At 34.3% G+C, this 27,981-nt stretch overlaps 1 protein-coding gene across 1 annotated transcript in view; it reads right to left on the bottom strand.

Moving 5' to 3' along the window:
- LOC144962770 (U4/U6.U5 tri-snRNP-associated protein 1-like) overlaps positions 1-27,981 on the bottom strand; it is a 30,561-nt gene that overhangs the window by 1,619 nt on the left and 961 nt on the right. The window contains exons 2-21 of the mRNA XM_078896009.1: positions 22,677-22,980; positions 21,368-21,437; positions 20,675-20,724; positions 19,851-19,983; positions 19,153-19,255; positions 17,196-17,276; positions 12,482-12,578; positions 11,801-11,943; positions 11,136-11,208; positions 9,755-9,828; positions 9,427-9,483; positions 8,896-9,023; positions 8,209-8,381; positions 7,703-7,836; positions 6,857-7,018; positions 6,193-6,300; positions 3,636-3,717; positions 3,356-3,458; positions 1,532-1,760; positions 713-831 (exon numbers count right to left, since the gene is read on the bottom strand). Coding sequence (XP_078752135.1) covers positions 713-831; positions 1,532-1,760; positions 3,356-3,458; positions 3,636-3,717; positions 6,193-6,300; positions 6,857-7,018; positions 7,703-7,836; positions 8,209-8,381; positions 8,896-9,023; positions 9,427-9,483; positions 9,755-9,828; positions 11,136-11,208; positions 11,801-11,943; positions 12,482-12,578; positions 17,196-17,276; positions 19,153-19,255; positions 19,851-19,983; positions 20,675-20,724; positions 21,368-21,437; positions 22,677-22,920 — 2,363 coding nt within the window. The 5' untranslated portion in view covers positions 22,921-22,980. The remainder of the gene's footprint in view (positions 1-712; positions 832-1,531; positions 1,761-3,355; positions 3,459-3,635; positions 3,718-6,192; positions 6,301-6,856; positions 7,019-7,702; positions 7,837-8,208; positions 8,382-8,895; positions 9,024-9,426; positions 9,484-9,754; positions 9,829-11,135; positions 11,209-11,800; positions 11,944-12,481; positions 12,579-17,195; positions 17,277-19,152; positions 19,256-19,850; positions 19,984-20,674; positions 20,725-21,367; positions 21,438-22,676; positions 22,981-27,981) is intronic.

Genomic DNA, 27,981 nt, shown 5'->3' with positions numbered 1-27,981 from the left:
CCCCCCCCCCCTCTTCTCTCTCTCTCTCTCTTGTGTGTGTGTGTGTTTTTATTACTCATTCTTAATATATTTCTGTGTGTGTGTTATACTATTTTCTCTCTCTCTCTCTCTCTCTCTCTCTCTCTCTCTCCTCTCTCTCTCTCTCTCCTCTCTCCTCTCTCTCTCTCTCTCTCTCTCTCTCTCTCTCTCTCCCTCTTGTGTGTGTGTGTGTGTGGGTTATATACCATCCAGCTCTAAAATTATATGTTAGAACTCTTCTAATGTTTTCATCATATTCTCTATCAAATTTGCCATAAAATTGCCAAATTTCAATCTTTTAATCCACTTATTACGCAAGATACAACAAAGTGTCGAAAAACATGCCGAAAAAGCGTCCCATATTTTAGCGTTTTTTTCCTCTTGGTGGGTCATCCAAATAAATTACACCTTTGAAACTGCATAACTTGTTTATTTATTAATGGATTTTCAAAATTCAAAAACATTTTTACTCAGTGGAGATAGGGCTTTGATTTCACACAAAAATTTTCCCCAAAAAGAGAAAAAAACATTTTTCATAGTCATTGCTAAACAAAGTTCATGAATTGAACTGATACAAAGAAAATTTTTAAAGGAGCATGTTTTTACAGCAACTTACAGTAAGAAATGCATTGCCAAATGAAGAAAAAGGCACATGATTATTTCTTAAAAGCTAAAGAAAAACCATATAACTTACGAGGAGAATCCTTTGTTTCCACTCAACATAATGTATGGAGATTTCTCAGATTTCTGTTTGTCCTTTAGTAAACTTAATGTGTTGAGAGGTGTATCTGTTGAGCTCATTTGTTTCATCAACTGAAACAAAATAAAAATGTTGAAAAACGAGATTATGGAAATGGAGCTAACTTTTTATGTTTCCATATCCCACTCATAAAATCATTTTTAACAAATATATATATATCAGACATTACTTCCATTCTGTTTGGCTGGATTGAATTTTACGAGGGTTAAAATTGAAATAAACATAAAGCTCCATTTATGATTTTGGGGTTTCAAATAGCTAAGTTGGTAGAGCTATCGCTTAAAGGGACAGAGATCAATCCTGGTGAAGTTGAGATTATATTTTGACCCTCGTCCACCCAGAAGTGATTGGGTAGCTGGGTGTGTTAGATCTGGTGGAAAGTACTTTGCGATAAACTAAGGTCCTATTAAAAGAGTAGCAAGCAATTACCGGGACTTACTCCAGGTCCATGGGCCTAATGGTTCTAAAGAACTACTTTTAATTTCTGATAGACACACGAGTCTTGTGGCCATAGGGATGGCAATTTACAGAAAACACAATACAAAAGTGATGTCCAAATGAAGTAAAAAATAAAAATACTTAATGATGATAAGTCACAACAGAAATAATACAATTAATTATTTTTTCAATCTATATTTTTTAAAAATAACGCACACTTGTATGGTGATAACGTTTTTCTATGAGAAATCTTTTAACATCTTTTGAAATCGTGAACAAACACTACTAAATCACAAATTAAAATGAAAATCATACCAATTCTTCCTCCACTTTCTTGCTCCTCTTTTCAGTCTTTTTCTTCCCTGAGCCCTTTCCATGGAATCTGTGACTAAGCTGCCTAAAAGCTTCTTTTTGACTCATATGCCGGCCTCCTTCATCAACATAATCCAATCTGACTTCTGGTTTATATGAGGTTTTCTCTTTGAACTCTGTAGTCATTCCACCCACATAACGATCCCGCTTGCGGTTCTTTTCATCAAGATCCCTACAGACATAATAGCACACCATTATCAACTTATTCTTTAAAAGTAATTAATCATCCAATAATAAATTAATATCATTGATATATCAACAGAAAATGCCATCATTTTGATTCCTAATGATAACTTTGTGATATAGGAAACAGTGTTAGTAACATGCTGAACCCACAAGACATAAATTGTGACAAATAGTTTTCATTAACTCTTTAAGATTCAACCCGACAAAAACTGACAACGGCATAATATTCATGGGCAGGGTAGCCAAGACTGGCCTCAGTAAGTAAAATCAAATCGTTGTGAAGGAAATGACAGGCCCTGTCACTGCCGCAGGGTGTTTTCAGCTTTGATTTTTATAAATTTGCCGACAGAAAAGAAAATATGTTTCAGAAATTGCGATTTAAATCCTATTTTATTTGCGGGTGAAAATCATTGACATTGCCCTTTGTTTGGTAAAAATCGGTAAAAAATTACGACTTTGGTGATGAAAAATGACTTTGAAGACAATTATTGTAAACTTTTTAAAATATTATGAATAATTTATAACTCCCTTATTTGTGGGTCTATTTTGTCATTCGAGATATCAATTTTATTGTAATAAAGAGATAGGAACTTCAGAGTTATTTTTTCTGATGCGAAATTATTACTTTGTAATTTTAGCACCAAGAAAAATAGTCGGTAAATAAATTTGTAACACCTCTTTGATAGACCGCCAGGGTCCGTTCGTGTAGAATTGTGAATCAAGCGTTTCAAAGTCTTCGACCAATCACAGGCAATCTATCCAGCTGGCCGAAACAAAGACGCTTCTCCTCGTCGATGTATTACGCTATTGTTATGCAAGGAATATAACACCTTATTGAGTAGGCCTATAAGCTAAAATCTAAAAGTAAAAAATATAATTCTGAGGAATTTGAAAGTCACATTGCTGAAATCAGCTTGAAAAAAGAAGTACAATGGTCTTTGTTTCATAAAAATCGGTTGAAAACCAACTGTTTTACGAATAAATTTGATTTTAAAAATTGCTTTTGTTTATTTTAGCTTTTTTTAGCAACTTTTTTTATTTATCGGCCGATTTTCTTGATTTTTATATCATTCTTTATATCTCAAAGAGACGAGATCAGTAATATACTTTGTTTGTTTCAAATGTAACTAGAACATAATTTGGCTTTTTTACCTATCGACCATGCCTGGATAATTTATTCAACAACGTGGCGATGTGACGCAACTATTCCATAGCCGTCTTCCACTGCCTAAACGATGATTCAATTCATTGTTGACGGCTGTTGACACGTGAGCTGCAAGAACGACCAATTGTTGAAGGGTCAAGATGCTCAGTAGCCAATCGTTCTTCGGTCAAAAAACTTAAGAACTCACGAGAACAAAAGTTTGAAATTTGGTGATGGATGGACCTATGAAATCGTTTCTGGGCGGAGTTTAGCCATGAGTGACCGTAGAAAACGAAAAGGCGACTACAGATATCAAAGAGTAGGCTTATATCATCAAAGGATGTCTACATGATTGACATGGCCATATAGGGAACTCATTATCTACTCCCACAAAAAGAATCTAAACACGAGAGGGTTAAGGCTTGAAAAATACATACTCGTATCTCTTGTCTTGAATTGTGTAGTTTTGAACCTGGAGTTCAGCAATCGCTTTTGCAGACATTCTATTATGTCGTTTTGGTTCTTCAGCCTCAAGGTAACCTAAAGGTGAAAAATAGAAAACAACAATTAATAATAATAATAGTAATAATAATAATAATAATAATAATAATAATAATAATAATAATAATAATAATAATAATAATAATAATAATAATAATAATAAGTCAATCAAACAAAACTTTATCAGACTTTCGATTTTATGTAACTAAAATGTACCTTTCTTCACAGCAAGTTTGAGAGCAGCTCCAATGCCATCACTAGCAATGGGTTCTTCCTCCAACACAGCCAAGTCTTCTCCCTAGAACATGTCAAAGAAATAAAAATGAGCAAACCATTGTTTTCTTTTACCTTTTATATTACTAATGAAATTTCCACTCCTCCCACAACTATAACAACACTATATTTCACCTGTTGCTACTTCTACTACCACTAAAACTACTACAACTACTACTACTACTACACCCAGGCCTAGAAGTGATTCAGGAAAATATTTTTCCCTGCTTTTTCCCGGTTTTTTCCTGGTTTTTTCCAGGCTCTAGGGAAAATTTTAAGGTAGTAATTTTCAAGCATATTCATCAATTCTAGACCAGTTACCACTACCTTTATATATATATATATATATATATATATATATATATATATATATATATATATATATATATATATATATATATATATATATATTTTATATATATATATATATATATATATATATAGAGAGAGAGAGAGAGAGTCAGAAAAGAGGGGGAAATTATTGACTCGTAGTACATATTACTATAACATGCCATCCAGTATCTAAGTCTACACCATCCGTGGGGGAAAAAAAGGAAAAAAAAAAAAAAAAGAGAGAGAGAGAGAGAGAGAGAGAGAGAGAGAGAGAGAGAGAGAGAGAGAGAGAGAGAGAGAGAGAGAGAGAGAGAGAGAGAGAGAGAGAGAGAAGAGAGAGACGGAGAGGAGAGAGAGAGAGAGAGAGATGAGGAGTGAAAAGGAGAGTGGCTGAGACTGAGAGAAAGAAATATATTGACTCTGGCTATTAATACTTGGACGTATTCCTGTAAAGTCTAGGCCTCCTACAACATGCAAAAATAAATATTTAAAAAAAGAGAGAGACAGATAGAGAGAGAGAGAGAGAGAGAGAGAGAGAGAGAGAGAGAGAGAGAGAGAGAGAGAGAGAAGAAATGGGAGGAAAAGAGACAAAGAGAAGAGAAAATCAATAGAGAGAAAAAGACATTTGAATATTACTATGAGAGAGAAAGTAGCGTCCAAAGCCTTGTGGCCTACTTATTGAATTGCACATGAATGAAATAAAGCTAGTTAATCTAGAGACAAACAAAACAAACTTAGTACAAATTATAATGAGTAAACGACCTTAATCTGCCATCTCCAAATAATTGAATAACAAGTCACGAAAATTAATTAAAGTAGCCCAAGGACGTCGACCGTCTTTCTTAGCTTAGCTAACAATCGCATTCATGACCAAGTCAAAAACACACCAAAAAAAAAACACACACACACACTCACACACACACACACTACTAAGATGAGGGGAGGGATGTGTGTTTCTAGCACTCTTGTCTTGTCGACAATGATGAGTCGACTGAGTGAATCAAGGATCTAACCGAACCGGCTGGTCGAAACAAAGACACTTCTCGCCGTCGATGTATTACGCTATTGTTGTGCAAGTGGCAAGGAATATAACACCTTTTTGAGTAGGCCTAAAAGCTAAAATCTAAAAGTAAAAAATATAATTCTGAGGAATTTGAAAGTCACATTGTTGAAATTGGCTTGAAAAAAGAACAACATTGGTCCTTGTTTCAGAAAAATCGGTTGAAAACCAACTGTTTTACAAATAAATTCGATTTTAAAAATTGCTTTTGTTTATTTTCGATTTTTTTAGCAACTTTTTTATTTATCGGCCTATTTTCTTGATTTTTATATCATTCTTTATATCTCAATGAGACGAAATCAGTGATATACTTTGTTTGTTTCAAATGTAACTACAACATAATTTGTTTTTTTCACTTATCAATCGTGCCTGGATAATTTATTCAACAACTGACGCAACTATACCATTGCCGTCTTCCAGTGTTTCAGCGATGACTCTAAACCACTATAATTACGTCATGCACAGGAAACATGGTAATAGTCTGTGTACTCTACGAATGCGGACCGGACTTTGCTGATTGGGTCGATCGTCATAACATAGGGCCTAGTAGTGTGAGGAAACCATAAGAGTGAGGCTGCTGCCATGCTCTAAGCCGATCGTTCGCAGGTTGGGTAATGATTACGCGGAAGAATACATGTTGGGTTGTTGTTCACCTAAATTTTTTTTCACGGCTTTTTCCCGGCCCCAGACAATTTTCACCGATTTTCCCGGCTTTTCCCGGTCGGGAAATTTCAAAATAAAGTTCCCGGCTTTTCCCAGTTTTCCCGGCCCACTTCGAGGCCTGTACACCTTTTCCAAAGCAAATGTAACCTACTTCCAGTTCAAATTCAACTAAGCAGACCGATTTCAGCACTTTTCAAAAATTTTCGGCATAACGAAACCTAATTTGTCCAGTCCAAATTCGGCAACCCAATTGAAATTTGCGTATTGTCCAGTTCAAACTCGGTAAGCGCCAACAAATTTCAACATATTCAAAATATTGTGCATTTTGAAATAAAGCACTCTCTCTTCTCCCCCCCCCCCCCCCCCCCCCCCCCCTTCTCTCTCTTCTTTTTTCTCTCCCCCCCCCCCCCCTACCCCTGTCTAATTCAGTCAAATATCAGATACCTGAATATCCACAGGATTTTCATCAATATCAACTTCATTCCAACCACCGGTCTGTTCTTCCTGTTCCTCTTCATGCCTCCGTTGTTCCATCAGTTCCAATTCAGCATCCTGTTGAAATTGTAATTTGCATAGTAGGCAATAATAAAATAGGGGATTTAACAAGCTACAGTTAGTATATCTTTTAAATAGAATTTGAAAAAATCATATTATTATGGCTATTTATTTAAATAATCTAAATTTAAGATGTAAGGAATATCAAAAAAATCAAAAATATGAGACGTAAAGAAGGATTATTTTACTCAGAGATTTCAGATGAAACTGAAACATTACAGTATGAAATACATATTCTAATCTGCAACTTTTAAACAATTGGACTACTCAAAAGAAGGTTGTTACCACCACCATTCAAAAGAATAAAGATTGAGTCAGCAACACCTATTTTATTTCAACTTAACTGATCAACTGTATAGAGGAAGAATTGTCTATTCCATTTTGAGTGCCTTGTTCTTTAAACATTTTCTTTAAGTTAGGTGGGGGAGGGGGGGAAGAAGGGAGTTTATTTTCTTGTGAATCATTTTTAGGATCTCTGAGTTATTTTATAATAAATAAACTTCAGATTTCCTAGGTTGTTAAACCAAAACTTCATAAATTCCCAAACTCTCACCATTATTTCATCCCTGTCTTCATCCCTATTCCCAGCAAGCCCATAGGTAGGAATCTCTCCCAAATTACGACAAAACTCAGATGTGGAATTCAAAATGATATTATTTCCTTCCTTTTCCTCCTCACTCTCCATCTCTTCTTTCACAGGCAGATTACTGATGATCTGTATGAGAAAAGATATTGGTTCAAATTAGAAAAACTATATTCAGGTTTATTTTAAAATCATATCAGGAAGAGGAGAGGGAGAAGAGAAGAAAGGGAAAAGAGGGAGGGGTGCTACTGAATGTTTGTGTATTTTGTAACTCGCAGGACCATCTAAGCTAGCTTTTTGTCTTGCTCTGTCTCATGTAAAGAATGGGGCCTTAGTAATTCCTCATAACTTGACCACGATCATCAAGTACTGAGAGAAAATTGAACAAAAACAAATGACTGCCAATGAATGCTGATGTTGATACAGCTGTGTTGACATAGTTCAAGCAGAGTCAACCGTTCTACTAGCCGACTTCATGGCCTATCATTATAGACAAGGCAAAAATAATTCTAAACAAGTTAGGAGGAGGAGAGACGAGTTTTCAGACAAGCAATGGCTAGTTTGGTCTTTTCAAGAAATGACATGGCACTATTTTCAAGGTAGCCTACTTTGGCTGAAACTGCCACTGTAGATGGCTGGAAAAGGCATCCATATTCAAGTACTTTATATTCCCCACTCCTGCACCATTTTTGCTTGCTCCACTATAATGACAACTCTCTAAAATGATTTTTTTTTCTTCTGAGAGTGAGAAACAATCATCAAGAACATATAAATGGAAATGATTAATAATTTTAAATATTACAAAAAGGTTCTTACATCTTTCGCTGAACTTCTCTCTGCTCTGAGCTTCAATTTTCTAGCCTTCATCAGGGCATTTTGTAACTCATTTTGAACCTCTTCCTCCTCTACCATTACACCACTTAGGTCTTCATCTGGACCAACTAAATCACCTGTGGAGATATTTTAAAAAATCAATTGTGAGGCATTTTCAAACAAAATAAAAATGATATTTAAAAAATAGAAATGCCCTAACTTGTTCAATATTTAACAATAAATGATACATGAAAGCAAATGCAAAGGAATATAATATAAAAGCTGTGACAGACATGTACATAAAATAATAAAAATAAGTAATATTCATGGATATCCTAAAAAGAGATTGAACTAAATCATCAATGTCAATTAAACCGATTCCAAACACATGAATTGACAAATGAACAACTTTGCTTAATTCTTATTCTCACTTAATCAGAGCGTAACAATTGTTTTATGATCTTAAAATGTATGACCTAGTTGTCTTCAAAACCAACAGCCATTCTTACTGTCATCAAGGTCCATCTTGACAGGAGGTCGATGTCTGGCAGATTTAGGTAATCCTGGAGGAGGTGGTGGAGGTTTAATTGCTCCTCCATTTGATACTTCAGGAACATCTGGTTTCACTTCCCCTTCTTCCATTTCTTCATCCTCTACATCCAATCTCCCCCTCCCTCTTGATCTGTCAAGATAGAGCGATGGGAACACCAAAAAATTAATGATTAAGAAATGGAGAAAAAAGATTTTAAATTTTATTTCAGAATTTCTAAATATATAAAAGTGGGCTCACTGAAATTACCTCAAACCTGAATACTATTTTTTTTGTCCTTACAACACGTAGTATTATCATTTTTTACATCAATACAAAAGGAGTTATGAAAATTGTTTTTAAAATTAAAAATTAAATATTAATCGAGCAATAATAAAAACAATAAATATTTGGAATAATAAATAAAATAAGTAAATAAATAAAGGAAAAAAAATTAAAATTAACAGTTGTTGAAAATACTGGTGATATAGAGCTTATAAAAATCAATAAATTATTTATATAAAATAAATTTTATAAAGTCTATCATATGTTAAATGGATAATAAAAAGATATTAGACCTTCTAAACCTAAAAAATGATAAAACAATATTATGTTGTCTGATTCCATAAAATTAAGTCATCTAATATGCAATACGATTTCAAATCACCTGGAACCATAATCGTGACTAGAGCCTCCATCCTCTCCTTCCAATGGCAACAAGTCGTCAGCTTTCAACACCTCCTTCTTGCGAATCTTTCTTACTTTTTTGCGCACTTTCTTAAATTTTGCAGATTCCTACAAATACAGAAGAGATGCCAATGGATAAAATTTTTTAATGATAATAATAATAATAATAGTAATAATAATAATTATAATAATATAATAATAATAATAATAATAATAATAATAATAATAATAATAATAATAATAATAATAATAATAACCACCCTCATCGGTATTATTATATCATCGTCATTATTGTTGTTGTGTTGTTATCACTATAACTCTGAACATTTTCGTTATCTCTATCACATTAGGGATGTTTTAAAAAAAGAGCAAAATGTTTTTACAGTAAATTTACATTGAAAATTTGGTCTAAATCATTTTAAAGGGAGGAGTGAATTCAGACATCAGACATTAATAGAAACCAGATGGATTTAATAAATAAAGAGATTAAAAAAGAAAAGACAAATCTTACCACTTCTTCCTTTGTTAAATACTCTGCAATGGGATTGGAAGCTATGCTGAGTGTTTGCTGAGGAATAAAAAATATTGAAAAATTAAAAGAGAAAAAAGAGTTGTACATACAAAAAATGCAATGAAATGGAAGAATATGTAAACAAGGACATAAGCCATTTGTGAATCATAATTCTTTTAAGCCAAAGTCTTACTTCCTTTTATCTTAAAATCAAGATTTTTTATCTGTTGATTTGTGTAAGGGACAACATTAAGTTTGAATATAAATTTTAAAACAAAACAAGACACAGCAAAGAAATTAATTCAATTGATAAATAAACAAAACAAACCCCCTGTGCTTTGAGCTGTTGCCTGATCTCTGTCATTCTCTTTTCATGAGCTGCATCATATGTACCAACTGAATCTGTCGACCGATAAAATCAAAGAGTCAAATTACAAATAGTTTCAGAATCTAGAACAGAGAAGTTAAGGTTATTTGACAATACTAACTTTTTATAAAATGCAATTAGTATTACTCTGGATGCAGCTTTGTGGTCGAGAGGTATGACAATCGGCTTGTGATCTTAATATCTTGAGTTTGAGTCCCACTGTTGAGTAATTGAAAAAGACTTCACTCCGTTTTTCTAACCATACTGAAGTGGAAAATTAGTACTTGGCATAAAGCTGGCTGAACCTGTCAAAAAGAAAAATTGCAATAAAGCCTAGACATCATGTCTCACCCTTCACATTGCTTCTGTTGATTCGGGACCTTTAGTGACATTTAATGGATATTGCACTATATAAAAGTTCACATTTTTGTATCACTCTGTAGAAGAGGACTTTAAAACTACAGTTTAAAGAGCAACACAATATGGGTTTCTGAAAGACCCATTAAAAATCATGTTAACCCTTTTTTTCATCCAATAAGTGTGACACCGCTGGAGTGGGTTGTTACAATATATGACTCATTGTTTAGCAACCCTTTTCAGTTCTATCATGCTTTACCATCTCCTTTCTAAATGTATACCAAAAGCCAAACACAAGCTTCTGTTCAAGGATTCCAAAAGTTGAGGGATAGCCAACAGTTCTAAAGGCGTCATGGAGAGAAGTGTGCATGAAGTCAAGTTGAAGGTGGTTGCTAATTTGTGAGACAAAGAGAATTAGCAACCCACTTCAATTGTATTTTGTGTACTGCACATCATTTCAACATCAAAATAGTATTCCAGATTTGGACTTAGCAGGTAATATTAGCAAAGTAGCAACAGTAGAGGATTAAAGCTAAGAGATACTGTGTACATCAAATGAAAGCCGTTTTCTGTTATTAGAATATATTTATAAAGCAAAGGTGGTAAGTAGATGTACATTGTTAGCCAACAATGAACAAGACACATAGATATTTAAAATTTAGGTTTCATTTTATGTTATAAAATGTTGACTGGTGAGATTTTTTAAAAATTATTTTTTTTTCTTTGGGGGGGGGGGGGGGGGGGGGGGGGATTGGCAATAACAAAATCAAAAAATAATCTAATCAATACTCTTAGCAATACAAATAGAAGATTTTGGCATTGAAAAATCAAAAGTGCAAAACATTGGCATTAACCAGAAGATTGTCCCTCTGAATGATGATACACATATAATAAATGATATTTCTATTATGATTACATTCTGCATTGATGATATTGTGTTATATTTAAGTACGCCAAAAATGTATGTAAATTGCAAACTACATACCGAGTACAAAAGAATCCTTTTTAACCCCATCAATTTCCTCATCGTACTTAGACAACAAATTTGTTGTTTTCATCTGTAAAAAAAATAAATAAATAAAATATAAAATAAAATAATTGAAAATCAAATGCTTTATCATCAATGTTGATCTCAGTTTGCATTTATTTTTAAGAACAAAATAAAACAAACAAACTTTACAATCTCGTCCTACATGTTGCTGTTAATTATGGACCCGTAGTAAAACATGTTGAGCACATTTGTGGATAAATAAATGCTTAGGTCTTTTTTCTTGTCTTAAAATTTCACTTATATTTAAGCCCTACATTTTAAAACAATAAACATGAAGTAACAAAATGTTCAAATATTGTTATCTTAATGTCTCTCTTTGATGAACAATTTCAGACAAACAAATATACTTAAATTCCACGAGAAGAAAAAAACAAAAAAACAAAAATAAATTGTAGCAAAAAATAATAGACCTACATTTTAGATGAGACAATACTGATTTTGTTTTTAGAGACAAATTAAGGCAATAAATGTTCTTTCTTGCTCCGGAGCAAGTGTAGAGGCTAAAACAGTTTAAGATTTCAAATGCTTTTCAGGGTTAAACCAAAATATGTGTCATGTACAGAAATGATAAACCATAACTAAACAATGAAATAACTTACAATTCCATATTCATTAACTTCTGCCTCATCATATGGTTTATAATCTGGCTTTTTCTTTTTATTTTCCACATTCTTCTCTGCTCTCTCATCATCTTCAATGTTGACATTGACCAATACATCATCATCTTCTTCATCAAGGACGCCTTGGAGAAATAAAGCAATATTCAATTTCAACGTCTTTTTTCACAATAACACTATAGTACATATTCTACAAAATACATCATCTTTGACAAAATTAATAACTTTTTCTCGTCCGAAAATCGTGCTATATCTTAGGTATAATCTAAATGTTGCAAGAATAGACTTCTTATCTTATTTTTATAATCCAGTTTTCATTTATATATAAGGATTAATCCAAAGTTGTGGCAAAATTATCTAAAACTCTAATGATCTGGTAAGAAAGTCTTTAAAACCTTTGATGTTATACTTCTTTGAAATTTCTTCAACTACAATTGACTGTTAAACATATTTCTAAGAGTGTAGAAATTAAAAAAAGCTTAAAAGTGTTCAAAACAAGAGATGACATACTAATGTAAAACTTGCATTTTCCTCTAGAACTTTGTGAAAGAAAAATGAAAAGCAAGATATTTCAATACCGACCAATGAATACTTTAATAGTTCAAGTTGTTACAAAACAAAAAATACATGATCTATGAATTAATTAACTTAAACTATACAAACCTTTATCTTTCAAAGTTAAAATTATATTTCTGCCTTCTGTGAATTTATCAACTGTATGTTCCACCTTCAGACCTTTCAAGTCTTTTGATGAGTAGCCCTGTTGAGAAAATAATGTAAGGAATGTAAAGAAAAAATTGTAAAATGGCAGGCCATTGTTCACCCCCAAAAAATGTCTTAATTTTCCAACTTAAAAAACAAACTTCAAGTAAAGTCTTTATTTCATTTATTTTTAATGAACTTACTTCCTCCTTGGCCATAAACATATAGAGGGTGTCTTACTCAAACCGTGTCAGTGTGAGAAAGGATATTCTGAGAAAAATTTTATTTTAAAAAACAGTGCAGCTTCTGTGTTTAGATCACATGACCATTCCCACCAAAAAATAATGGGGACTATTGGTTACAAGGGTAGGGGAGGGGTTGGGCTTTAATATAATCTAAAAAAAATTATTTACCACGTATGGTGTTGCACGGTTAGAGTCGGACGCTCTCTATATGCATACTTTGATTACACTCTTGGATCTTTTCTATATGAATTGTTTGTCTAAAAAATTTTAGTATAAATAATAAAACCTCAAAACAATAAACAGAGACGCCAACTATAAATTTGGCTCACAGGAGTTTCAGACACCACTCGTAGGAATTTCAATGCCGAAAGAGGAATTTCCGCACACAAGAAAAAGGAAGTGGAATGGTATTGTGTTTACATAATGTATAGTTCTAAATAGATAACTGATTAGAATTATATTATGATACATAAACACATTACCAAATACAATCCCAAAGTTTCCTTATTTCAAATGAAGTAAAGCGCCAGAACCTAATGGTAGAGATTGTAGTACTGGTGGTAGTGAGGATGATATGGTGTTGGTGGTTGTAGAGTAATAATGTAGTAGTGGTAGTGATGATGATGTGGGTGGTGGTATAGTGGTTGTAGAGTTGTGGTCGTGATGATAATGATGTGGTGGGGTTGTAGTAGTGGTGGTAGTGATGTTGATGTGGTGGTGATGGTGGTTGTAGTACAAATGGTAGTGATAATGTGGTAGTGGTGGTTGTAGTTAGTAGTGGTAGTGATGATGTGGTGGTGGTTGTAGTAGTAGTAGTAGAGCTAATGATGATGTGGTGGTGGTTGTAGTGGTAGTGATGATGTGGTGGTGGTGGTTGTAGTAGTACTGGTCGTGATGATGATGTTGTAGTAGCAGTAGTAGTAGTAGTAGTAGTAGTAGTAGTAGATAGTAGTAGCATAGTAGTAGTGGTGGTGGTGTGTAGTAGTAGTAGTGATGATGATGATGTGGTAGTGGTGGTGGGTTGTAATAGTAGTAGTAGTAGTAGTAGTAGTAGTAGTAGTAGTAGTAGTGATGATGATGTGGTGGTGATGGTGGTTGTAGTAGTGGTAGTAGTGATGATGATGTGGTGGTGGTTGTAGTAGTGGTGGAGTGACGATGTTGTGGTGATGGTGGTTGTAGTACAAATGGTAGTGATGATGATGTAGTGGTGGTTGTAGTAGTAGTGGTAGTGATGATGATGTGGTGTGGGGTAGTAGCAGTGGTAATGATGATGTGGTGGTGGTGGTATTGTAGTAGTAATGGTAGTGATGATGTGGTGGTGGTGGTGGTTGTAGTAGTAGTGGTAGTTGCAGTGATGATGATGTGGTGTTGGTGGTTGCAGTAGTAGTGGTGGTGGTTGTAGTAGTAGCAGCAATGATGATGTGGTTGTGGTGTTGTAGTAGTAGTGGTAGTAATTATGTGATGGTGGTGGTTGTAGTAGTAGTGGTAGTGATGATGATGTGGTGGTGGTTGTAGTAGCCTTGGGAACAAAAACTAGAGAGCAAATATAAAGTGACACCAAAGGAAGATATTGCCCAAATCAATGTCCAAAATCTCAAACCACCACAGTGGAAAAAGAAACAAAAATTCATAACCATCAACAAGAAAAACATTCGAAGCAATAATGACAATGCTCAAACCTAAAGATGATCGATAAAAAATACCCAATGACCAACTGGATAAGAGTTTATACAGATGGCTCAGTTTCCGGCCCCCTCATGAATGGAGGTGCTGGTGCACTCATACACTGGACAGATAAAATAGAAACAAAAATATCTGTATCAGTGGGTTCAATGTGCACAAGTACTAAAACTGAAGAAAAAGCCATCCTCAATGCAACAAAAGAACTATCCAGAGATCACAGAATATACGGGAAAAATGTGGTTTACTTGACAGACTCTGATGATGCTCTCCGGTCTATTGAAAATTACCAGGACTCTGAAGCCGCACACACTGTGGAGGCCCTTGAGGGCTTATCTGATATAAACAGGAAAAATTGTGCTGCAGTGGATTCCAAGTCATGTAGGTATATATGGAAATGAAATTGCCGATCAACTGGCCAAAGAAGGAGCCCAAAAGGAACAACCGAAGACGTCAATCACTTACCATCAGCACAAGAAAATAATAAAGCTAAAAATAGACAGGAAAGGAATGACACACACCTGGAACACAACAAGCAGGATCCAATCCATGCCATTCAGCGAAGTAGCCAAGTCACCCTATTCCGCCTCCGAACAGGACACAATAGATTAAGAGGACATATGTTTACAAAGCTAGGTATTGGAACAACCCCTTTATTGCCCATGTGGAACCGACCATGAAACCACTTTACATGTGCTTATGGATTGCCCATTATACAACGTGCAACGTTCGAACCACTGGGTCACCCTACAACACTCAACACAAAGCTCTATGGTGAGGCTGAGGACCTAAAGCGGACCACAGACTTCATAGCAGATATCGGACTGCAGCCATAGATGTCCATCAGAGGAAAGAAGAAGAAGAAGAAGAAGGTAGTAGTAGAGGTCGTGATGATGATGTGGTAGTTGTGGTTGTAGTAGTAGTGATGATGTGATGCTGGTGGTTGTAGTAGTAGTAGTGATGATGATGTGGTGGTGGTGGTTGTGGTAGTAATGATGATGTGGCGGTGGTGGTGTATGTAGTAGTAGTAGTGGTGATGATGTGGTGGTGGTGTATGTAGTAGTAGTAGTGGTGATGATGTGGTGGTGGTGATTGTAACGGTGATGGTGGTAGTGGTAGTGATGATGATAATGTGGTGGTGGTGGTTACAGTAGTAGTTGTGGTACTGATGATGATGTGGTGCTTGTAGTAGTAGTGATGATGGTTGTAATACTAGTGGCAATGATGATGATGTGGTAGTTGGAAAGGTGGGGGGGGGGTATCCTTGGAACAAATTGACCTCACCGGAATTTGACGGAAGTTGCCCGGAGCCGGAATTTTTTGCTCCAGACCGGAGTTTTTTCCGGTGAAACCGGAGTTTTGGCATCACTGAATAAACCATAAGTTTAAATCAATGTCGAAGACAAATGAATTTTGCTGAGCTGTGATAAAATGGTTGATTTTTATGACAAAATAAATACTAACTAGTAAAAATGTATGTTTACATATGGATACAAAGTAATCTTCATATTATGAATTATAACTTCTCTTGAACACATTTTTCATTGTGTGAAGGTAAGAATTTGGAAATCACAACTTTGTGCTGATAGCTTTCATATTTTAAAGTCATTTCTCTTTTTGCAAATCAGAGTAATAAATTTTATGGACATATAGCAGTTTATCTCAACTTGTATTGTCTCTCACGTTTTCAAAAATCAATAATTGTGATATGTAACTTTGACATTCTTGCAAATGTAAGGAATTCAAACTTTGAAAGGCTACTTGGCGACAACAAATTCTCAGTAAATAAAGAATTCCCTGCCTAATACAATTCTCTTCCACAGATTGTGAATGGCCTTTACAGTTCAGAAGTTATTAATACACAAATACCCCCCCCCCCTTTTTTTTTCAAAAGATAAATAGACAGAGAGTGACATCAACCACATGATATAATGTAATGAGAGCTTTAAAAAGATAGAGAGCGACATCAATTGCATGTAATAATGTAATGAGAGCTTAGAAACTTTTAAGTTTCATCACAGATGAATTACCGAAGAGTTACCATTTCTTTCGATCTCAACACATTGATGTTTGAGCAATGGCCACATCAAAAAGGAAAAAACAACCATTCTCAGATTCCATATATGACCTGTTTTCAACATTTCTCATTTGCTTACTAATCTAAACCAGTGACTCTAGCCCTTCGATCTTGGACGATGACAGAAAAATTGGATGTCTTTAATAGACATCATTTATTTCTTTCAAACAGCTGATTAAAGTGATTATATCTCAAAAGCAGCCGAATCCTGATTAATCAAGGAGTTTTATGGGTCAAAATTTCTGCCCACTGAGTTATTTTAAATATGGAACAAAAGTGTGATGGAAAAAAAACTGGTTCCATCACATTGGAAGTGTAAAGTTACTCATCCGAAGGACTGAATAAATACCTTGTGTAAATGATCTTCTGGTTTCAGAGAAATGGCATCTTATTTTCTAGTTTAACTATATGCTGGACATCAACCCTCACTCTCTTTCACATCCCGTAATCCTTAGAATCTGCCTATATATCCCTGCCACTAAAATAGTTATGTCGATTTATGATTCAATATGTAAATTATTCTTTATTAGTCCTCCGAATGACTGGTTACATACACAATTCCAAGAATTTTGGAACTGGAAAAGTAGGTTTGATGTCACGACTATTCTTCCCTATCACAAAGGGCTGCATAGTTACCAAGAAGGACATGAAAATTATAATCCCTGGTCCTTACTTGATTATTATCCTTTTTGAATTCTTGATTCACCAGGTTACCAATTCCAAAGTCTTCATCCATGTCCTCCAACATCTTTGCCTAAATCACATATAAAAAATAAAAAAAGAAACAATTTGAACATTAAATTTTTAACAGATTCAAAGTTTATATGTAGCCCCATTTTCAAAAAAAAAAATTTAATAGATGTTATCTCCATTTTAATGTCTGTTTTGTTTGTTTTTAAGGGTTTTACGGCGCTTGCAACACATTAAGGTCATACCAGCGCCAGTAAGAAGGAAGAAAATGGGATAGTAAAAAGTACTAAAATTACAATTAAAGCGCAAAAGATAAGGTGAGACAAAGAGGAATTGGTTCAAATAGGGAACAGATGTAGATTCAAAGAGCACACCGTCAAAGTACTTAGTTTGAGATCACTAAAAGTCTCATCCAGACACAAGCACAGGTCCCAACAAAGAGGAATACACTCAATTGGTTAAAAATCATATAATATAATATGTAAACTAAGCATAATACAATGCATAACAGAGAGATGATTTACAAGGAAAAAAATATCATCTCCCAAAACTATAACTATATATTCGACTGTTTCCCTCCCAGCCAAGGAACTCCGGCCAGGGTCAGGACAAAACTAAGTAATCTCATTCCAAGACAACGACAGGAAACAATTGGAAAAAGGGTATGGGGGGATAGAAGACACAGCGTGTACCTCCCTGCCCACTATGGGAGGTCAAGATCCCCACCCAGTATTTTAATGTCTGAATATCATTGTATGAAAGACAACCACAATGAAAAAATATTGAGCGTCTCCAATCGTATGTGACCCATCTCCCCAAAACAGTGTTATGTCGGGATAAGCCAATGCCAAAGAAAGGCGTTAAAAATTTAAAAACCAGAAATGTGAAATTTCAGTTTTTGTCAATTTAATTAAGAAACCACATTCATTTTCCTCAATAAAACATAAAATCTTACCCAGGCCTCGTATCATGGGCTATAACTTCAATTTTCAACATCTTAATCACCCTGATATAATACCATGTTGAGGAAATGGGACCCATATTTGGGCCTATGACAGTCCAATCCAGGGATTGAATAACATACCACCCTGCGCTAGCAGGACTTACATTATCACAACGCAACCTATGGCAAAACACAAAATGAAGACAATAAAACTAATATATAATAAATGTATAAATAAACAAACAAGAAAAAAAAAGGAAAAATTAAGAAAGTAATTATTTCAAAAATTATAAATTTTCAAAAGTTTCTGAAGGTTGCTGTACAGTTTCTTGCTTTGGGAATTTTATGTTCATGTGACACTTTTAGATCCTTTAAGAGCCAATAAATAAAAAAGGAAGAACATGGCTTAAAATTAACCATACTCACAAGTGCACATGAAAAAGGAAGACAAGGGGATTAGTACAAGAACAAGTATGATTATATGTGAATCAAAGAATATCTGATGTGCTATGATATCAAGTAGGATTGTGGATTGACAAACACTGAGAGATCCTATAACTCAACTCGTATAACACCTAACACACACTAAATGGTTCAGCCCAGCATTACTTCAGATTTTAACCCAGCCAGAATTAATTGGGAGTCTACCATTAGATCTGGAGGAGCAATTGTCCATGTAAGAGATGCATTGGTTCGACTGTTCACTTCCTAATCTGAAGGACAAGACCGAGTCCTGCTGATCTTTTTATCCACCAATAAATAGATCTTTTTTAGATCTGGTATCGGTTATGATGTTTTGAAAAGGAACTGGCCATCCTTATTCTCTGTCACTGACCACTGATGCTGAACTGCTAGTAGGGCAATCATCAACGTCTATTCAGACATGAGACTCACTATTTCATGCGAAAGAAATGAGGATGAACTCCAAATGCTGGGGTCTGATGGCTCTGAAGGATAACCTTTATAGAGTTTTTGACAAATATTCCAAAAGACCTACCCTTTTTTCTGCCATCTCTTTATCTTTCTGTAATTTTCTACTCTTAAAGACCCATGCCATTGTGTCATCATCTGAGTCACTATCTCCAAGACCTTTGACTTTCCTGTGGAAATAAATGTAACATCAAGTTTGGATATGAACAATTTATATTGGCATTCTCATCAAGAGATGGTTGGATGCAGTAACGTGTTTAAAGTTTAAATTTCACATCAAATTGATATTGACTTGCTTCTTGATTCCAATAATTTTTTTAAAAATTTGATCAATTCCTAAAATTCCTAATTTAACAAACTATTTTTTAAATTGTTCATTCAAATTCAAAATAATTCACTCGATCGCATAGTGACCAACTTTTCAAAGAGCTAAAATGGGACACTCTAAGGCAAAATACCGTCATGATCCAAAACAGCAATATGTTTTGACTATTCTTGATATAACCTATATTTAGAGATTTTTTAATCCTTGTTTTTATTTGCTAGTCAAGAAATCATAATCCTGGGACATGCAGGGGTCATTTTAAAACATATAAGCAATCATATTTTTTTTTAAAATTTCTCCAGATTGCAAATTGGACAGTTGGCCACTATGCTAATGTGTTTTAGATTAAGCTATATAAGGAATATAATATAAAAGTGATCTGAACTAATGTTCATATAAATGATGTTTTCCATATGATTACAGACCACAAGAATACCTACTTTAATTTACTCTTTAACATCCTTTCTGCTTTTCGAGTTGCAACTTTCTCACGAAGGGCTTCTGTTTTCTTTTTGTCACCAAGATTAATTGCTGGAGCATGGACTCCAGATGACTTTCCTTTTTCTGAATCACCTGTAAAAATCATATATCTGTCTTTTAACATATTGAATGTTTAGCACATTAAAAAATATAATACTTCAAGACTTAGCACAATATAACCAATTGAGTAAATTCAATCTACCTGATTTCGTGTGATGGACAATATGGATAAAAACTTGAAAACTGGAACTTAAAAGTTAATCTCTTGTTTTTATTGTTTCGAACCCAGAGACCTTTGAGCTTGTGCTCTTTGGATCAAATGCCCTGTAGTAGCATATAGTATAAATGGGTCTGTTTCAGTTGTTCTATTGTGCTGTTCTGTATTGGGGCATGGAGGAGGTGGATGTCTCTTAAAAGTTGACCTCCAAAATAATGTGACCTCCTCCCACCAAATCCAAACATCAGGAACACACTATACATTCACCTGGATCAACCAAAAAGGAGATCCAATTTGTATGTCATAGAACACAACCAAAAAGCCAGAGCTTAGCTGGTAACTTGTTCCGATAAGTTTGTAATTAATGTGACTAATGTGACAGTCTTACTTCCAAGCCCCATATTTCCTCTTAACTATACTCCAGTTCTAAATGATATAAACGTCATATAAAAGAAAGGTCATTGTATACATTTGGCACCTTTTAAAATAGTCAATTAATCATCAATCAGATAGCATAGATTTACATTAGTGCCACTAATATAATCTAAATGCATGATCATTACTCACCTTTGCTACCCGTATCAAGAGGTTTCAAACCTAGTTTTGCTCTCAGGCGACTGAAAACAAAATAAAAATGACAGTAAAAGATATGTTCATACTGTAGTTTTCTTTTCTTTCTCATCCTCAACTTCCATAGTTTATAAATAACTATATCACCGACCATTAAGATTATAGATTTTACATTGACGATATATTGCATGCAGTGTGAGAAAAAAATAATCCTTGAAATTCATTGGTCAACAGTAATGATGATTTCAATTCCTAGAAAAAAAACATCATTTAACTATATACAACAAAAAATGTTTATGACGCGGTGCCAAAAGTCATATTTTTGGTAACATATGATAAAAGACACGAATATTAATCATTTTGAAAAAAACCATGGGAAGATTTGGTTTACATCATTTTTTCTGGGTTGAATAATGAAAAAGAACTGGCAGTCCAATACAACAATATTGCAGATAAAGCTTCTCAAAGGTTTGAAAAAGTGTGAACAGCGTTGATAATTTTTTAACTATTAAAACAGCCGCTTTTGCTATACTTTTGATAGCATATTATTTTTATTGTTTTCCCAAATAAATGACAAATATGAAATCTTTCAATGGTTATTGGAAACAATTTAATATTGGTACTTTTGTGTGTGGCACGTTACATATAAACAGCATTTTAGCACAGCCCCAGTTATACAACAAAACTTACTTGGTTTCCTCAATACTTAGACTTGATCCATCTCCATGAGCAGGAGCTGTTGCCTCAGCCTCATTTGTCTCTGAATAAAACATTAATTAATATTTGTTAATGCTAAATTCATTATGCTTCAAATATCAGATTAATTATAATTATACACACAGATATTATGCAAACACGGGGGGACAAACAACAAACATACACCAGATACGAATCAAGAAATAAGCATTAAAATCTGCACTTCTTTAGCAAACAGTTTTTGTCTTTTAAAAAAAATCGGTATCTTATTAATAAGGAAGACTGCGCAATCCTGCTTTACTGTAAAAATCATTGATCAAAACAAAATAGAGAAGCTGCTGGGTAATATAAAAAACTTGAGTTTTTATATAGCGCAATATCCACTAAACATGCTAAAAGTGCTTTACAAGGGGGCCCTAGCAAACAGCAACACTTAATATGTAGGATGAGACATGACGTCTGTTAGGTAATTACAATTTTTTTCCAGACAGAGACAACGCTGTTAATGACCAGGTATTCATTTTACACCTGAGTACAGTAAGAGAATGTGAGTAAAGAGCCTTTTCCAAGGACTCAACTATGCACTGAGCGAGGCTCGAACCCAGGACCTTTTGATCCGAAAGCAAATGTCATACCAATAGACCACAAAGCTGCACGTGTCAATTGGTAAGTAAAACAATAATCGTCCCTCTAAAATGCTAGTAAAATATTTGAAACTGGATTTTTAAAATCAATAAAAACTTTAAAAACAACAAAAAAGTAACAAACAAAAACAATAAAGCTATCAAATCATCATTTATAAATTGTTTTATGAATCAGGAGTAAAATACTAGTCAGTGCCAATTTATTTCATACTTCAACAAACAGGACAGTTAGATTTATTGTAATCAAAATTAAATATTAAGTATTTATTTGGCGCAATATCCTCTAAACATTCTTTAAGCTCTTTTTAAGGGGTCCCTCTGTCATACAATGCTTAACATTTAGGATAATATACGACGCCTGCAAGATTACAATTTTTTTACTACAGAGATAACACTGTTAATGGCCATATACTCATTTTACACATGAGTATGCTGAGAGAATGTGATTAAAGAGACTATTCCAAGGACTCACCCCTCAGAAAAGGAGTTGAACCCTGACCTACCGGTCTCATACCACAAAGCCATATGCAATCAAAATAAAATTCACTTGTTATGTGGCTAGTGTGTTAATGGAGAGTATTGCACTGTACAAATTGAATTTCAAATTATCAAAAGAAAAAAACAAAAATGAAAAAAAAGCAACAAAACATTTCATATACCTTGAATCGGTTCCTTTGGTTTTTGACCATGTTGATAATCATAGTATTGTTTTGAAGAGTCTCTTTCTCTATTGTCTAAGTACAGATTTTCCTCCTTTTGAAAAATGACATCATCATCAGGGGATCTATCTCTGTGACGTCTTTTCCTGCTTTCTCTGTCCCTTGATCTTGACCTTGACCTGTGCTTTTTCTTTTTCTTGCTGCTTTCTCTATCTTTATCCTTGTGCTTTTTTGATGACCCCATTTTTTTTCTCTTCTTTTTCCTTTTTGATAACTTTTGCCAACTCCACAAAATTTTAATATTCTGTGAAGAAATAAATGAATGAATCAGCGACATTTTAAAAATAATATAGCCCTCAGATAAATATCCATCAATAAAATCTGCACACTCAAAAGGAATGTTTTCAAAATGATCTATTTGGAAAACAATAGGCTATTGTCCCATTGAAAGAACAAAAATATAAATATGAATATAAATGAGCTAAGTGCCTGAAGTTCCACTCAAAATATAGGTAGTGTCAGTGTCAGGGATGTCATCTGGGGTGGGGCTGAAAGAAAATTCATGGCTATAGATCGCATTTTTAATCTTAAATTATCATGCACAATCCACACTATTCAATATCGATACTGTGTTTCTGTATTTGGACATTAAAAGAGTTATATTGTGACATCTGTATGACTTTGTTAATAAAAATTATAAAACAAGCACTGACGACATGCAACCGAAATATAAAACCCCAAAATAAGTTGCATTAAAAGGTAAAATAACAATCTAGAAAGACATGAATAAATATCATGAATAGCCAGGGGGCTCAGTAGCGTAGTGGTTAAGCTGTCAGACCTTGAAGGTACTGGATTCAATTCGTATTGCCTGGATACCTGGATACCTCTGTATCGAGCTTTTAGACTTGGTGTAGTCTCCTTCGCTCCTCCTCATCTATTAGTGATTGGACCAATTTTTATAATTGAACTTGTTTCCTAGGGTGTTACTTATCTCCAACTCTGCTTTGAATTTATTCAAATTTTGTGCTGATACTGTGGTTTCTTGCAGTTTATTCCAGTTATTTACAATTCTAGATGAAAAAAAAGTTCCTTCTTTCATTTGTTTTAAAACGTTCTTTTTTCAGTTTCTTGCTGTTTCCTTGTGTCTGAATGTTCTTGTTTGGTTTAAGGAATCCTGCCTCTACCCTATCTATTCCCTTTACTATTTTATATGTTTGGATCATATCTCCCCTTCTTCTCCTGTAATCTAAGGTCGGGAGATTTAATTCTTTCAATCTCTCACAGTAGGTTTTGTCTTTCAGGTGTGTGATAAGTTTTGTTGCTCTCCTTTGCACTCTTTCCAAACAGTCTTTGTCTCCCTCAAACTTCGGATACCATATGCAGTTAGCATATTCCAGCTTTGATCTAACCATAGTCTTGTAGATGGTGGTCATGTGTTTTGTTTTCAGATTCTTGAAATTTCTTTTCACTATTTTCCGAGTGTTTTACTAGCCTTAGATTGAACATCTTGAATTTGCTTCTTGAAGTTTAGCTTCCTATCAATAAATACTCCTAGGTCTTTTTCCCCATTGGATTTCTGCAGGGGTTTTTCTTTCATTATATAGTTTGCTTCTCTGTTGTTTTTTCCTAGGTGAAGAACTGCACATTTATCTACATTGAACTCCATCTGCCATATTTCGGACCATTCTTCAAGCTTTTTCAAATCTTGTTGTAAGGTGTTTCTTTCTTCTTCTGTATTAGCTACTCCATAGAGCTTAGTATCATCGGCAAAGATTTTACATTTAGATGATAGATTGTCTGGCAAGTCATTGATATAAATCAGGAAGAGAACTGGTCCCAGTACACTTCCTTGTGGAACTCCACTTGTTACCAGTCTCTCCGTTGATGCTGTTCCATTCACTATCACTTTTTGTCTTCTATCTTTGAGGAAATCTCGGACCCATTTGACTGTCTGATCATTAATTTGATACTGTTCCAGTTTCCTGATTAGGCGCCAGTGTGGAATGTATTGCAGACAATTAATTTAATTTTTTTTTAAAGAAAAAGGTTTTAGATATATTTTTAATACTTTGAATTAATTTTATCATGAATATTATTATTATTAATTCTATTTTTTTAAATAGCACTAGTACCACCATGCATAAACTCTGTTTTTTTAAATAACGGCAGCATTGTTATCATATTATATAATGCTTTATCATTGTAATCTGTAATTGTTTACCACTTTTTTATTGCTATTTATTTATATTTTGGTCTGTATTTTTATGTACCATGTTTCTTATTACCTTTGATTTTAAAATTATTTAATTACTTTCATTGTATAAACATACACCAGCAATCACTAAGCAGCGTGCTAAATTAAATTACAACTAAAACTATCTAAAACTCATAGACGTAGATGGGGCTATCACAGAAAAAACAAAAGGGTCCTCGAACGGAGATGCATCTTATTTATATGACAATAAAGCTTATTTTGCAACCTTTAAAATGATACGATACCCAACACTTGCCATTTATTTTTTTAATTGAAACAAAATCACTGATCACTGAAAACAACGAGTGGGCCAATTCTACTGCAAAACCCACACTTTCCCGATCTCCACGAAATGCTGGTTTTGAGTTTGAGGCAGCAATTACTACAATCACAATAACAATGATGTTACAATGTCAATGATGACTTCTTCAATTTCAATGATTCAATGACTTCATCAAACAACAATGACTGTAAAATTTACTAAAATTTTCAACAAAAAAATATCAATAACGCTGGAACCACTTGTCGTAGAGAAACAAATAAGGTATCAAATTAAATGTTTTTTCATGTCCCATCTACATGACTGTGTCAAATTAATATGTTTTGAGTTTGAAAATATTATCAAAGTACACAACTCAACGCCCCTAACTACTGTAGGTAGTCGCATCGCCTGTGGCTGAGCCGCTGATCGAGCCCCGATATCGATGTTACGGCTCTGGAGTGAAAATTGTGTTAACCGGTGAACATAGTTTTACTTCCATTGCCGTGGAATCGCTTCCTGTGCACTAATTTCGTCACTTCCGGTCTCATTTTAAAGAGGAGAAGCCAGCGCATCAGGCGGCGTTTTCAGATTTTTAATCCGTTCATTCTTTGTTCAGATGCCAGCTGTTTGAAAATTTGGTAAGTTTTAACTTCATTTTAAATACATTTTTCATTATATTACCTATTTTTAATTAATGTTATATTATTCGCCAACCATTTTTCTCTATTTGTGTGAATTTTGGTGGTGATTGATGCTGGCGAAAGGGTCTTTTAGTGACTTTAAATACGATGCGTGTTCATGAAGTTGGCGACGGCCAACCAGGATTGCCTCTCGATGTATCCCCGAGTCTCCTGTGTACAGTGCAGTCTGTAAACTATCGACTGCTTTTGCTTTTGTGACTTGTATAAATAATTTCAAGCTGAATAATTGCTGTAAAAAGACTGAAAATAGTCCCATCAATAATTTTAGTTTTATTTTATGAATGAATGTTGAAACTGAAATGACTTTTTAACTGGGATGATACCGGACAACTGAAAATTATGTTCCACTGATATTATTTTTTATCTTTTATTTTTGTTTGTTCTGCAGGTTAAGTGTGTTGGTTTAATTTAATGTGGTTAATTTCAATACAAATAATACAGAATAGCATGATAGAGTCAATTCAAGTGAAAGTATATTTCATTCATTACTTAACTCTTTACCACAACAAAAATTATTATATAACTTTTAATTTTGTTGATTTAATCATAATCGAAGTACTTTTTTTGTTTTCAGAGTCAGACGTTCATTATGACACCACATTTTCATGTTTCATTTCCTGCCTTGTATTTTTAAATATGAAATTGAAATAACAATATGAATTTGATTGTCTGCCACCTCCAACTCCCGTCGTCTGCCGCCTCGAACTCCAGTCGTCTGTCTTGTATTTTTAAATATGAGATTGAAATAACAACATGAATTTGATTGTCTGCCACCTCCAACTCCAGTCGTCTGCCTCCTCCAGCTCCAATAATCTGCCTTGTATTTTTAAATATGAAATTGAAATAACAACATGAATTTGATTGTCTGCCACCTCCAACTCCAGTCGTCTGCCGCCTCTAACTCCAGTCGTCTGTCTTGTATTTTTAAATATGAGATTGAAATAACAACATGAATTTGATTGTCTGCCTCCTCCAGCTCCAATAATCTGCCTTGTATTTTTAAATATGAAATTGAAATAACAACATGAATTTGATTGTCTGCCACCTCCAACTCCAGTCGTCTGCCGCCTCTAACTCCAGTCGTCTGTCTTGTATTTTTAAATATGAGATTGAAATAACAACATGAATTTGATTGTCTGCCACCTCCAACTCCAGTCGTCTGCAGTCTCGAACTCCAGTCGTCTGTCTTGTATTTCTAAATATGAGATTGAAATAACAACATGAATTTGATTGTCTGCCACCTCCAGCTCCTATAATCTGCCTTGTATTTTTGAATATATGAAATTGTAATAACAACATGAATTTGATTGTCTGCCACCTCCAACTCCAGTCGTCTGCCGCCTCTAACTCCTGTCGTCTGTCTTGTATTTTTAAATATGAGATTGAAATAACAACATGAATTTGATTGTCTGCCACCTCCAACTCCCGTCGTCTGCCTCCTCCAGCTCCAATAATCTGCCTTGTATTTTTAAATATGAAATTGAAGTAACAACATGAATTCGATCGTCAGTCTCCCCCAACTACTTCTGTATCATTGCTTGGACTTCGATGTATTTATTCAGTATCATTACCTGGATATTGCCTGTGTCTACATTCCATGCAGCCAACAACCCATAGTGCCTAGATTTTGTTGTCTTCTGTCTTTTGCCACATCTCAGCCATCTTATGGATTTAAGCGAGTCAGTACGTGAGTACCCTTTAATTATCTGTTCTCTTAGTGATGTTGAATGCAAAGCAATTATCAAATTTTCTAAAGTTCATTTCAATTTTAATGTAGTTTAATAGTTAGTCATATGATACATCTCTTCGAGATGTTCAGTTTGATATATGACATGCCTATGTTGCAGAAAGTTTGCAAAGTGTCGGTATTTATCGGCTTATTGTTTGTTATTATGTAATATGTTACGTAATATTCAATTTTGCATTTTCAGGTTAAGTTTTCTCTACCACTCTTATGTAGTTCTTGTTTTTAATTTTGCATTTTTATCACTGACCATGTTTGCATTATAAAGCGGCAAGCTTGTTTCTCCCGAGTACTGTTGGTGCCCAAATGTCTTGTCCAAGGATGCAAAAACATTGGGCAGT

Source organism: Berghia stephanieae, chromosome 1, assembly GCF_034508935.2.
Source record: "Berghia stephanieae isolate SIO BIC M18660-M18661 chromosome 1, UCSD_Bste_1.3, whole genome shotgun sequence".
Classification (NCBI taxonomy): Eukaryota; Metazoa; Mollusca; class Gastropoda; order Nudibranchia; family Aeolidiidae; genus Berghia; species Berghia stephanieae.
The sequence above is the reverse complement of the archived record's forward strand: the minus strand, read 5'-3'. Positions and strand labels throughout refer to the sequence as shown.